We start from the raw sequence: 13,428 nt of genomic DNA, 5'->3' as shown, positions 1-13,428 counted from the left end.
ACCAAACTCATGTGTTAAATCTTAACAGCAGAGATGATGTTATTTGGAAATGGGGATTTTGAGTGGTGATATAAATGGGATTGGTGCCCGTATATAAAGCCCCAAAGACAGCCTCTCATCTCATTCCTCTGGCATGTGAGTACCTAAAGACATTATACCTGCCTGTGAGTCAGGAAAGGGACTTCCCAAGACACTGAATCTGCTGGCCCTTTCATTTCAGATATTCCAGCCTCCAAAACCTCACCAAAAAGTTCTGCAGTTTATAAGCCATCTAGCTTATGGATTTTGTTATAGCAGCCAAAATGAACTATGGGGAGATTAATTCTTAAATTTAATGACTATTATATTTATCATATGTTTACATTAGGTACACATGTATAATTGGGAAAAAATGAAATCCATTCCTCATAGAATGGACGGCATGGCAGGTAGGGACATTAAAACCGCAGCTCTTATCTTAACAGGAATAAGAGACAGTTTATTCTGGAGCTATTATGAGTGGCTATGGCCCAGGAACACAGATTTTGGTTACTCCAAATTCCATGTTCCAATGTGGTGGTAGTTTCACAGGGTTTTTATAATTTCACAGAACAATTAAAGTCATACATCAAGGCAACTTTAAAATACATTGGTGGGTACGTCAGAGAGCAGGTACAACGAGATGGGGGGAGCTGTTTTTTTTTTATTTGGTGACATCATTTTTATTTGATAAATTAATAAAAATTTAAAAAGTGGACAAAAATCCTTTTGAAACAAAGGATTTTAACAATTAGTATGCAATCATAATGAAAAGTATATGAGCTCATTTATACTCAAATTAATAAAGGATTTACAGTGCTTTTAAATTTTTGTTACAAGAAAATTAAATAATTTAGCTTCCTTTACCCAAAAATTATATGAAATTAGAATTGAGAATACATGTAAATAAATAAACTCTTTTTCTATATTTCACATATATATATATGTTTAATTTATTATATTTGTGTTTTAATTTTACACATCAGCCATGGGTTCCCCTGTCCTCCCCCCTCCCGCCCCCAACCCCACCTTCCCCTCAGCCCCTCCCCTCCATTCCCATCTCCTCCAGGGCCAAGACTTCCCTGGGGATTCATTTAAACCTGGTGGATTCAGAACAGGCGTACGGGGGTAGGGGGGAGCTGTTTTTATAGGTGCCAGATGCTGTCAGATGACATTCTGAGCTCCTGGACAGGTGGAAGCTAGTGTTCTACTAAGTTAATAGCTTCTAAAAGGTTCTTATTTATTACCATGAGGTATCAGTTCAGAACAGAATGGAGCAAGGAATGACTGTTTCTGAAGGCTAAAACTAGGCCCAGATAAAGAAATTAGCTTCTGAACCTACAGAATTCCAGACTCTCCACAGCACTGAAATTCCAGTTGGTCCATCAGTCTCTGCAGACAGAGACTTCCTCCTTCCTGGAGGTTGTTGTTGCTGTTGCTCACAGCCAACACAGCTTCTGCTCAGGGATTGCCATTCACTTGGGCAATCACTACGCTCCCTATCTGCAATCAGGCTGTTTAGGTCCAAGGCTGGACCACCAACAGCACCACCTTGCACAACTGACAGAAATGTGGGGGGAGGTACCTCTGAGGAGAAGAGCTGGAGCTCACAGCCATAAAGGAGAGTCATTAGATTAAAGCTTTATTTAATCTCAAGGAAAGTGAGGATGAATCTGAGGGAGATTGGCAATCACAGGGACTGTAGTCCAAAATCAGACGCAGCAATCAGATCAGGAGCCTTGTCAGCATGTGCGTATATTCACAAACACACACAAACACAAATATTCTCTGCGAAAATGCTGTCTGGGTAAAGGATATAATATTTTGGAATATAATAACAAGATATAAATAACCATAATATTACTAGAAAGTCTCTACTAGTGTTTTTAAATAATTATTTATTAGTTACTATGTATATGCATCACATGACCAAAAACAAATGTTAAAAATAAAATAAAATACATGCCAAGCAAATGGAAACCAAAAGAGTACAGAAGTGGCTGTGTTGGCTAAAACAGACACATGCTTTTAATTTCAGCTACTCAGGAGGCTGAGACAGGCAGTAATGGAGGCTGAGCCTGCATCATGCATCTTTTCTGACTAGTGTTATGAAACTTTGATATAAATAACAGGAAGTACTTTTAGAAAATTCACAGATACATGGAAATTAAGACAGCATACTTCTCATGAACAAAGGTGTCAATGACATTTAAAAAAAGTGATTATTGATATCTTGAGACAAGGAAGTAGGAACAACATACCAAACTTACAAGAAGCAGTAAAAATCACTCTACCAGGAAAGCCTAGAGGGTTAAAATTTACACCCCATACTCTCAGATAAACAACCTGCCCACACACCAGGGGACTAGACTAACAGGAATAAAACTAACTGAGCACACAGGTGCAGCTCAGGGGCCATCCCATCTGAATCCCACACAGTCCAAATGTCTCACTAGTCTGTGTTCCAAGCGAGGGAAAATTTTTCTTTTTCTTTCGAGACAGGGTCTCACTGTGGTAGATTTGATCTACAACTCAAGGGACACTGATGGAGCATCCTGCCCCTTCACTTTTAACCTCCTGTGACTTTACACCCTGAGCTGTGGTCCTGGCATTATCCCCATTCCTTATATAAATTGTGGGGAGGGGGTGGGGCGGTGAGGGGAGGGGAGGGGAGAGAGAGAGAGAGAGAGAGAGAGAGAGAGAGAGAGAGAGAGAGAGAGAGACAGAGAGAGAGAGACAGAGAGAGAAAGGGAAACTGAGCATCTGAAAGCAGTGTCAGAGCAGGGAACACAAGGGGAGGCTTGAAGGACTCACCACTACCGCTCCAATTCAGCAACCTCAACCACTAGCACCTTATCCACTGAAAAGCTCCAGACCGCCTAGTTAGGGAGAATCATCCTGCACACAGTGCTTTAGCCAACAGTCTTGCAGGGCAGTGCTCTCCTTCCCAAGGTTGTGGTCTGGGCTTCCAGCAAACCAATTATAAGTACAGACGTGGACCGGCCCAAAGTCACGTGCCAAGTGCGGTGAACGGTCAAGGAGAGTCAGATGCCGGGGAGAAGACCGAGGCACGTGCTGAGGGAGGAACAGGGGATGGGTTGGAAGTAGCGGCAGCGAAGCAGGACCACAGAGCATATGCCATGACCATATGTTTCTCCAGCTCCCCAACTTCATCAGTACAGGGGGAAACAATATGTGAGGGGTGGTGGGAAGCTTCAGACATGCACAGTAGTTGCGTGAGGGACACTAGGGGGCGCCAGACATAGTAGGTGATGCTTGCTCCAAATCCTACTTAGCCCAGCACTCACCATCCTTTGCTTCCTTTCCAAAACGTGGGGTGGTCTGTCCATAACCCCAGCAGCGTAGGGTTTCACTCACTCCCTTATCTTCTCCCCCGCACCCCTCACCCGCCCGTCTCTCTGTCTCTCCCATGCTCCCCCAAAGTCCTGGATCGATCGCCACATTTCTCAGTCCATTCCAAGTCCGCACTGATTTAACCCTGCGCCTGGGTGCAGGAGCCACCTCAACCCTTTGGTAACTCCCAATCCGCTTCCTCTGGGTTCATCAACTAGCCTGTCAATCATCCAGCCAACTCCACACCTATATCACACCCGCCCCCCTGCTGTGCAGGGTCATGAATGCTCACTCTTCTTGGATCTATCCCATCTAGATACCATCTTCCAGTGTAGCTTCATGTTAGAGTCACAGGTTGAGTTCCGGCAAGCACCACAAGTTTTCTATCTCTGATGTGTGTGATAGGAATGTTAATGGTTCTTGGCACCAGAGGATCGGGAACTAACGTGGCGTTGCGCCTTGTCAGGAGAGGGGGCTGTACGAACACCGCCGAAGCTTCTCTCTCAGCTTGTCTCTGGCATTTTTCTGGTTCTGGCCTGGCACCTGCCCTCAGCAGTGTGAACCACGAGTTCCCTCGTGCTCACAGTCCAGGATCATCAGAGCTCGCTGCAGCAGCAATCTGCTTCTCAGCGGGAGACTGTCAACAACCCAGACCCAATAGCTGTTTCCACTAGGCCAGTTTAGGCAGCTCATGCTCATGTTGCTGCTTGAAGTATCTCTGCAATAGCTTTGGTCCAGAGGTCAGGACCTTCCCCACACGCCGCTATCCTATGCTTGATCCTTGGATGTTTTCATTCATCGGCGATATCCGGTCAGGGTTAGTAACTCTTTAAACTTTTGCTGTGCAAATTGCAGTGTGACACCTTGTCTCGAGGGGAACAGTAACTGGCACACCCTGGTCAAACCTTTGAGCACCTGCCAATCTCGATGACGAAAATTAAGTAGCAAAACCTATTTTCCTTGGTCCTGAGATAATGTGATGATGCAGTCATGGAGAGTGGACAGTAAAAGCCCCGACATGTGTTTTCTGTTACGGAGAAAACCCAAAGAAAGCTGTACTGTTGCTAAAACAATAAAACGTGGATTGGCTTCTCAGTGCCATTTTGTTGCCAGTTTTTTTTGTTTTTGTTTTTGTTTTGTTTTTGAGGAGGGCGGTGGTCTGGCCAGGGGTTTTCAGATGCTTAGCTCTTATCTAAAGAATTAAAAACAAAGACTCAGCTGGGCAGTGGTGGTGCACGCCTTTAATCCCGGCACTCGGGAGGCAGAGCTAGGTGAATCTCTGTGAGTTCGAGGCCAGCCTGGGCTACCAAGTGAGTTCCAGGAAAGGCGCAAAGCTACACAGAGAAACCCAGAAACCCTGTCTCGAAAAATCAAACAAAACAAAACAAACAACAACAACAAAAACAAAGACTCACATAGATTTGCAAAAGTAGCAAGATAATCATACACATGCCCAATCATGCAGAGGCATAAGATGTAATTAGGGGATTATCTCTGAAAGTTCACTTGACAGGAGTTTGCATTCCTGGACATGCACCCCAAACTAGTTCAGACCAGATCAGCCTTTTCACTCTTCCTACAAGGATAGTTGAGACTATTCTTGGGTAGTAATCATTTAAATTTGATTTTTGATGGGAGCAGAGAAATGTACAGAGCCCAATCAATGCAGGAAAAGATGTGAGTGGGTTATGGGGTTCCTAAGTGCATTGTGCACAGAAGGTGTTTGTGCACAGTACATGCAGGCAAAGGAACAGGCTGCCAAGTGTATTGTTACAAGAGGGGCACACTTACAACCAAACCAGATAAGGTCCCTGGGTCCTAACCTGTCTCCTATGCTTGCCTACTTTCATTTCGTTACTCACAGTATCAACTGAGAATGCAAAAGTCTTGAAGGAGCCAGGGCACAGCAGCTCCAGACTGTTTGCTGGACAATTCCACATGGCCCTCCTACTTGTCTGCTTCTCTGTGAATCCTCCCTCGTGGTGCTCACAGCTCGATCCCCCTGCCTAGACTGTAAGAATTCATCCCGTCTGCTTTCCATCTTGAGTTGGGCCAGAGTAGAAAAGAAGAAACGTAATTCCTTTGTGCTGTTGTTTTGTTTTTGAGACAAAGTCTCATGTAGCCCAGGCTGGTATCATAGCTGCTCTGGAGCTGGAGCTGGATGGCCTTAAACTTCTGATCGCCCTGCTTCTACCTTCTTAATGATGGTGTTACAAGTGTATGTGGCTCAAAGCACACAGAAATGTTTCCTTTCTGTTCTTTGACTTTGCATGTTTTTGGTGAAAAGACTCCTGCTTTGTTTTCATCCCCCATTCTTTGCCCTCCATTACTGCCCCTCACTCCCAGTTTGCTCATGTAGATCTCATCTATTTCTCCTTTGCTGGGCTATCTATGTGTCCCTCTCTGGGTCCTCCTTGTTAGCTAGCTTTTCTGGAGCCGTGGGTTATAGTCTGGTTATCTTTTGCTTTATATCTAGTATCCACTTATGAGTAAGTACATACCATGTTTGTCCTTCTGAGTCTTGGTTACCTCACTCAGGGTGATATTTTCTAGTTCCATCCATTTGCCTGCAAATTTTATGATATTGTTTTGTTTGTTTTTGTTTGTTTTTTACTGCTAAGTAGTACTCCATTGTGTATATGTACCACATTTTCTTTATCCATTTTTCAGTTGAGGGGTGTCTAGATTGTTTCCAGGTTCTGGTCATTATGAATAATGCTACTATGAACATAGTTGAGCATGTGTTCTTGTGGTAAGATTGAGCATTGCTTGAGTATATGCCCAAGAGTGGTATAGCTGGGTCCTGAGGTAGATTGAGTCCCAATTTTCTGAGAAACTGCCATACTGATTTCCAAAGTGGCTGTACAAGTTTGCATTCCCACCTACAATGGAGGAGTGTTCTCCTTGCTCTGCATCCTCTCCAACATAAGCTGTCTTCAATGTTTTTGATCATAGCCATTTTGACAGGTATAAGATGGTATCTCAGAGTCATTTTGATTTGCATTTCCCTGATCAGCTGGAACAGTGACAGAGTGGGAGAGCAAGGGAAGCAATACTATGATAAATGAAGACATCATGGGAATAGGAAGAGGCAGGGTGTTGAGGAAGGTCCCAGGAATCCACAAGGATGACCCCGTCTTGGACTAATGTCAGTGGTCAAGAGGGTGCCTGGACTGGACTACTCCAGTGACTGGATCAGTGAATACCCTAACTGTCATCATAGAACCTTCATCTAGTAACTGATGGAAGCAGATGCAGAGATCCACGGCCGGGCACTAGGCCAAACTCCAAAAATCCAATCAATGAGAGAGAGGAGGGATTCTGTGGGCAGGGGACATTGAGACCATGATTGGAAAATGTGAAGAGATGACCAGCCACAATAGTGGAAACCCATGAACTGTAGACCAATAGCTGTGGAGCACCCATAGGACTGGACTAGGCCCTCTGGATACATGAGACAGTTGTTTAGCTTGAACTACTTGGGGGGCCCCTAGGCAAGGGGAATCCATCTCTGGTGTATGGGTGGGCCTTTTGGAGCCCAGTGCCTAGGGTGTGACACTTTGCGCAGCCTTGGTACAGGAGGAGGGGCTTGGACCTGCCCCAGCTGAGTGTGCCAGGCTCTGCTGACTCCCCATGGGAGACCTTGACTGGGGGAGGTGGAATGGGGGATGTGTTGGGGGGAAGCTGAGGGGCAGGAAGAGGGGGGGATTCTGTGGTTGGTATGTAAATTGAATAGAAAATCTCTTAATAATAATAAAAAAAGTTCAATGTCACTTAAAAAATACTCTTGATTTGAATTTGGGAAATTACTATTTACCTGACCTTTTAATTATTGACATTAGCTGTGTGCTTACATGAATATGTGTATGTTGTGGGAAAGATGATTTGCCTTGGGCCTTTTCCTCCTCCTATGCACAAGCAGCTGTTAAAACACAATGCTATTGCTCTTCAAGTTGTCTTATCTATACCGCCATCCTTTTTGGATGTTTTTGTTCTCAGAATACTCCAGAAAAAGACCTTGTCTCCACCCTGGTAAATGCTGCTCTTTCATGTTTCTAGGAGGGAAAACAGGATATTTTACCAATACCCTTAAATTTGTACATGCTAGATACACAAGTGACTAAGTCTATAATGAAGGGGATAAATTTTCTCCAGCAGGGAAATCTTTATTCTGTAAATATATTTACACAAAGTTTTATATATATACACATACACACACATGTCCCTCTCCAGACCCCAGTACAGTCGAATAAAGACATCATAATCACTGGCTGGAACTGAATCTCAAGGCACCGATTTTGCTTTTGCAGAACCACTTTCTATGTTATCTGGTTTGGCAAAAGTCAGGAAAACTTGCTCCAGGGTGATCTGACTGATGGAATAGTCTTCTAAATTGTATTGCTCTTTAGCTTTCTCCAGAATGTCAAATACCTTGAACAGCAACAGAAAACATGCAGTCACCATTGACAAGTTCCTCCAGACTCCGACCCAGAGAAGTCTCTCCTTCCTCTCCCAGTGTCCACTGGGTTCACATTAGAGGACAAAGGCTCTGAAGGATGAGAGGGGAAAGCTGAAGAAATAAGTAATTGAGAAACTAAGAGCAGGCAGTTCTCTGTCTCAGTTCTCTTGATGGACATAGACTAATCATAGAATTTAGGAGCAGAAATAAAAGACTACTAAATTCTAAAGGTATCTGAAAAGTAACACAAATGCACTACTGATACCATAATGCCAGGCATGATTCCACTGCCTGGACCCTAGCACCCCATTATTAGTCTTCCCCTAACACGCAGTGGTAGAAGGGCACTGTTTCTGGTCACCTTTCCCCAGCTGTTGTCCTTGCTGGGAATGTAGTAATTAAGGATCCCTTGATTCTCTTGCTTCAAGTTACTACCTAAGACAGAAAAATAGGAGAGGTGAGTATTCTTCAACATTTCATTTAAAACTGCCAAAATAATAGTTCATTGGCATGATATTATTATATACAGTGAAGAGACTAATGGGTCTATATATCAGTGGATAGGACTTACTCAAAAACATGCGCCTTATGGGGAATATTCTCATCCAAGCCACCATAGACAGTATGGCTCATGTTTTCAGAAGATTTATTACTGAAGAAATCATATTATTATGTGGAGTACATGGCAATTATTAGGCATATATTTTTCAACTCACATGTCTAATGTTAGATACTCATCCTCCTAAAATTAACATTATGAGACTTTACTGCTAACCCAATGCTGAGAATGTGGGCTGGGGCAATGTACTCCGGCCCGCGCATATTTCTATGGTGGCTTCAGAGAGCGGGAAGACACTGCCACAATAATTCTTGTGATTATCCAATATCTCTGCCACGTGAAAGGAAATACCCATACTACATACAGACCGCCAAAGCCTTTTAGTTTGCTTTACAAGTGTGTAAGAATTCACTAGTACAATCACAATGAAAATAGTAGTATCCTTTATGGACTTTGAACAATACTTGTTTATATCTGAATTGTGTATTTGTATATTAAGTTGACTTGGTTTAAAAATTGAAAGTAACTCATATGTAGTTATAATGATGCTAGATTTTCTTTACTATTAGACCTAAAGGATGTATTGTCACACAAATCTTTTTATTATATACTGTTTTAAACATAGAACTTAATTATTTAAAATCATTATACAGGAAACCTCTCATTCAGGTCAAATAATAACAATTCAATTACAGATGTGTACTACCTAACAAACCGAGGCCAACACTCACTGTTAGTTCTTATGCAGACGCTTCTCCAACATTTTCACTTGAGCTGAAATCTTTCACTTGCACATTTTTCAGAAACGACTTATGGGACATGTTTATGTTAATGTTTTTGTGACTCTGAGTCTTTAAGATTATTTTGGGGTTAAAAATTGTTTTTTGCAATTTTCCTCCCAAGTTATAAAAAATATATTGCATGCTGTCAAATCTTAAAACATTCTTGTCAAAGGCTGTGGAGATGGCTCAGTTGGTAAAGCGCTTGCCATATAAACATGGGGACCTAGACTTGAGCCCCAGAACCCACATAAAATCCTAGGTATGGTGGCATTCGCTTCTAATTCTTATGCTGGGAAGGTAGAGACAGGCGGATCTTGGGATTCACAGGCCAGCCAGCCTGGCCTACTTGGTGAGGTCTAGACCAGTCAAAGATACAACAAAAACAAAACACCATCCCCAGTGAGATGGCTCAGTGGGTAAAACGCTTGCTGCACAGCATGAGGCCCTGAGTTCAGGTCCTCAGTCCCCACATCAAAGCTGGGAGTGGTAGCATATGTTGTAACCCCAGCCTAGCAGGGTAGAGACAGGTTACTCCTAGTTACTTCAGTGAAAGACACTGCCTCCAAATATAGAGAGCAACTGAGGACCTCATTGACCTGAGGACTACATTGACCTCTGTCCTCCACAATCATATATACACATATACTTGAATGTATAGGTACACATACCCATAGGACAAAAATATACACAACATACATATGCATGTATGTGTAGGTGAGATGGGTGGCTTGTGAGGAACGATATCTGAGGTTTTCTTCCAGCGTCCATATATATATATATATATATGATCAGAGAGCCAGACACACACACACACACACACACACACACACACACACACACACACACACACACGCAATCTACTTCTGCCTGCCACTGACTTGGCTTTTAGTCTACAGAGTGAGCTGTACCTCTGTACTCCATTACCAAAGGGCAGTGATTTCATTGGAACATGCCTCGGCGCTCCGTTTTTCCGATACCTGGTTGACTTTCTCATGCTGGGCTTACCTCCTTTGGCTTCAGGACAACGGCTGACAAGTTTCAGTACTGCTTCTTTTCTGCTGACTTCACGCCCCTTTGTGACTGGCTTCCACCGGCTTGGCGTCACCTTACTCTACTTTCTCACAAATGTGCACGTACACTTCTTTGCCTTTTTCCTATTGTTCTTTTCTACAATCTCCATCCCTTTTGCACACTGCATATTGTTTGCTCTTTAGTTACATATCATGAAACTTTGCTAAGAAAATGCTCTCTAATGCTGTTGGCTGTAGAGCCTTCTATTGGTCAAGCAATTTCTCGGTTATTCTTTCCTGGTAGCTCTCCGACTTGTGGCCTGTTAGGCTCACACTGTGAGGTCGTCTTTTTCTGTTCTATAGCACCGTACGCGCTTCCATCGTGTTATGCTTCTACTTTGCACTAGCAGCGTTTTTCTGTGGAGAACAACCACAAGCTTTCCAACTCTTTGTGCTTATGGGAGATGAGTTGCCCTGTAGTTTAGGAATGTAAGGAATGGAGGAGGACAGAATAATGCTCGCAGCTTCTCAGCTGAGAGTCTTCCGGGATCTATTAAATAACAGACACCAGCGAGGTAGCTCTGCCATGTGCTCTTCTGAGTCTCCTTCCCTTCCAAACCCAGCTAAGGAAGGCTTTCCTCCAGAGCAGAGCTGTGTTGGCTTCTGCTCGGAGTCAGAAGATGCTGCTAAGGATTGACTTTTGTCCACTTTGAAGGTCCTGCCTTTATGTGGCCCTCTCAGCACATACTCCCCAGAGGCAGCCCAAGGTATCACCTCAGATCCCAGCCATCACACGGCCGTTAGCTTCTAGGATTTATATTTTCTTATAGCTTACTTTCCTGTTTCGTTTCTTTTATGTTTTCCTTCCTTTTTTAATTAATCTTTCATCTTTGGGGCTAAGAGGGAATATTCTACTTTTATTTTTGAGCCTTTTATTGCATTGAAACCTTTTGTTGTAATTTTACAAGATTCTAGTTTAATTTTACCCACATTGCTTTTCAGAGAATCATCCTATTTGCGACTTTTTTACAAAATGAATATATGGCCATATAATTTCCTTGATATTATATAAAATTTATATGCTAGAAATATCTGCTTTCTTGTGGTAACCCCTTTTAGAAATGCTTATTGAGCTGGGCGGTGGTGGTGCATGCCTTTAATCCCAGCACTCGGGAGGCAGAGGCAGGCGGATCTTTGTGTTTGAGGCCAGACTGGGATACAGAGTGAGTTCCAGGAAAGGCACAAAGCTGCACAAAGAAACCCTGTCTTGAAACAAACAAACAAACAAACAAACAAACAAACAAAAATGCTTATTGAAACTGCCCTTTGGCTAATGTTTATTTCTCATTTTTAAGGGTTAATATCTATGTGTATATTCAACATCAGTTCCCTCCTTTGTTGTCCTATATAATAGCTATTTGCTCAAGAATAATATAGGGAAGGACTGGGAAATGACACCTTACACTTAAGACCTTTCTCAAACCCACATTCCTATAAGATATGTGTGTCCACATCCTTAATGGGAGTTAGTATTTGGTATTCCTCCTGCAGAACATCAGACAGTCAATGAATTTCTGGGATCACAAGGCACCACAGAAAATAAAACTTTGATAAAATGAGTACTCAAAAAATGTTTGCCAAATGAACACACAGCAGCTATTTACCTTTTTGGAGATATGCACCTGCATGTTCTTACCGCATTGTTATCACCATGACCAATGCTGAGGTGATGATTTCTCCACACATCTATTCCCCACATCTGCTCTACTATTCATTTACTTGGTGATCCCAATTTCTCCTGTGTCGTTTCCTATTGCTTTAGACTATAAAATTCCAAATCTTTAGCTTAACTCCAGAGGAATTTCTGCTATGTTTTGCTCAGCCCAATAAGGTAGAAATGAAGAAAAAAACCCACTAATGTTAAAATCCTGCTAGGAATGTGCTTTAAATTTGGGAGGGAGACATGAGAAACAGAGAGCAAGGACAGCCTATGGCTGTCTGTGCCATACCCTGTGACCAGCAGGCAGAATCTTGCTGGATTTAACATACAGAAACAGAATTCTTTTTAATTTTTCTTCTCAAATGAATATTGAATTAGAGTCATAACATTTATAAAATAAATTTCTTGGCATCATTGAGTTATCAGATTTTTAAGACCAACCAACATCAGAAACAGAATGCTTGAGAGGGAAGAAACCATACTCATTTGCAATTCAAAACCATATCCTGACTGAGACAACAAAAGGTCAGAGTTACAATTTTTATTACAAGACCAAAAGAACTTAATATTTTTCTAGATTATGTTATGGCCTGAAATTTTATCTCTTTCAAAATGCATACATTGAAGTCCTAACTCCCCAGGAGACTTTGGAGATAGGGTCTTTATGGAGGTAATTGAGTTTAAATGGGTTTATAAGTGTGACATTACTAATCCACTGTGGCTGGTGTCCTTTTGGGAAAACAAAACAAAACTAGGCACCAGGGCACCAGGGCAATGCAAAACTACGGAAACCAACCCATGAGAATAAAGTGGGAGAGAGGGTGTCTGCAATGTGAGGCAGAAAGGACTCAGAGGAAGCTGCTGGCAGCTTGATCTTGGACTGCTGACCTCCAAAGCTGTGAGAAAATACATGCTGTTGAAGCTCCTCATTCTGTGGTGGTTTGCTATTGGAGTCGGTCCTAGCAGACTGATATGGGATAGGAATTTTGCTTAAAAAAAAAGAAAACAAAACAAAACTCAAACCTTCAAACTATGACTTCAGATAGTAAATCATCTGCCCGCTCATATGGATAACTATCTGATTCATCCACACAAGAGATTAACAAATACCATTTTTCTTGAACTCTTTGCGTGAACAGATACAGATACAGGCATGAACATCTATCTGTTCCCCCCCCCCAAACACAAAAGACCTCATTATTGGGTGTCAGACACACCAGAAGCTCATGAGAAACTACTGTTAGAGACACACAGCATGGAGGTGGTGGGACAACAGATATGACTTAACCGGCAAAGTTAACCTGACCTGACTTACCTGGGAAAACGTTGGTAACAAAGGTTTTAAAATCCTCTATTACTCTGTCATCAGTGCCACTTTTGAACTTGATATTCATGGTGTAAACACTGCCAAATTTGTTCTTGAGATGCTGAAGGCTACCCAGGCACATGAACTTTCCCTGCACCATGATGGCCAGCCTGGTACAGAGAGCTTCACACTCCTCCATACTAGAAAAACAAGATGCCAG

At 42.5% G+C, this 13,428-nt stretch overlaps 1 protein-coding gene across 1 annotated transcript in view; it reads right to left on the bottom strand.

Moving 5' to 3' along the window:
* Nucleotides 1-7,656: 7,656 nt before the first annotated feature.
* The window catches only part of LOC118576607 (ATP-binding cassette sub-family A member 3-like), a 97,317-nt gene continuing 91,545 nt past the window's right edge, over nucleotides 7,657-13,428 (bottom strand). Inside the window, exons 28-30 of the mRNA XM_036176812.1 lie at nucleotides 13,218-13,408; nucleotides 8,193-8,266; nucleotides 7,657-7,803 (exon numbers count right to left, since the gene is read on the bottom strand). Coding sequence (XP_036032705.1) covers nucleotides 7,657-7,803; nucleotides 8,193-8,266; nucleotides 13,218-13,408 — 412 coding nt within the window. The remainder of the gene's footprint in view (nucleotides 7,804-8,192; nucleotides 8,267-13,217; nucleotides 13,409-13,428) is intronic.

Source organism: Onychomys torridus, chromosome 1 (genome assembly GCF_903995425.1).
Source record: "Onychomys torridus chromosome 1, mOncTor1.1, whole genome shotgun sequence".
NCBI classification, from domain to species: Eukaryota; Metazoa; Chordata; class Mammalia; order Rodentia; family Cricetidae; genus Onychomys; species Onychomys torridus.
Note: the sequence above shows the minus strand (reverse complement) of the source record. Positions and strands in the feature narration are given on the sequence as shown.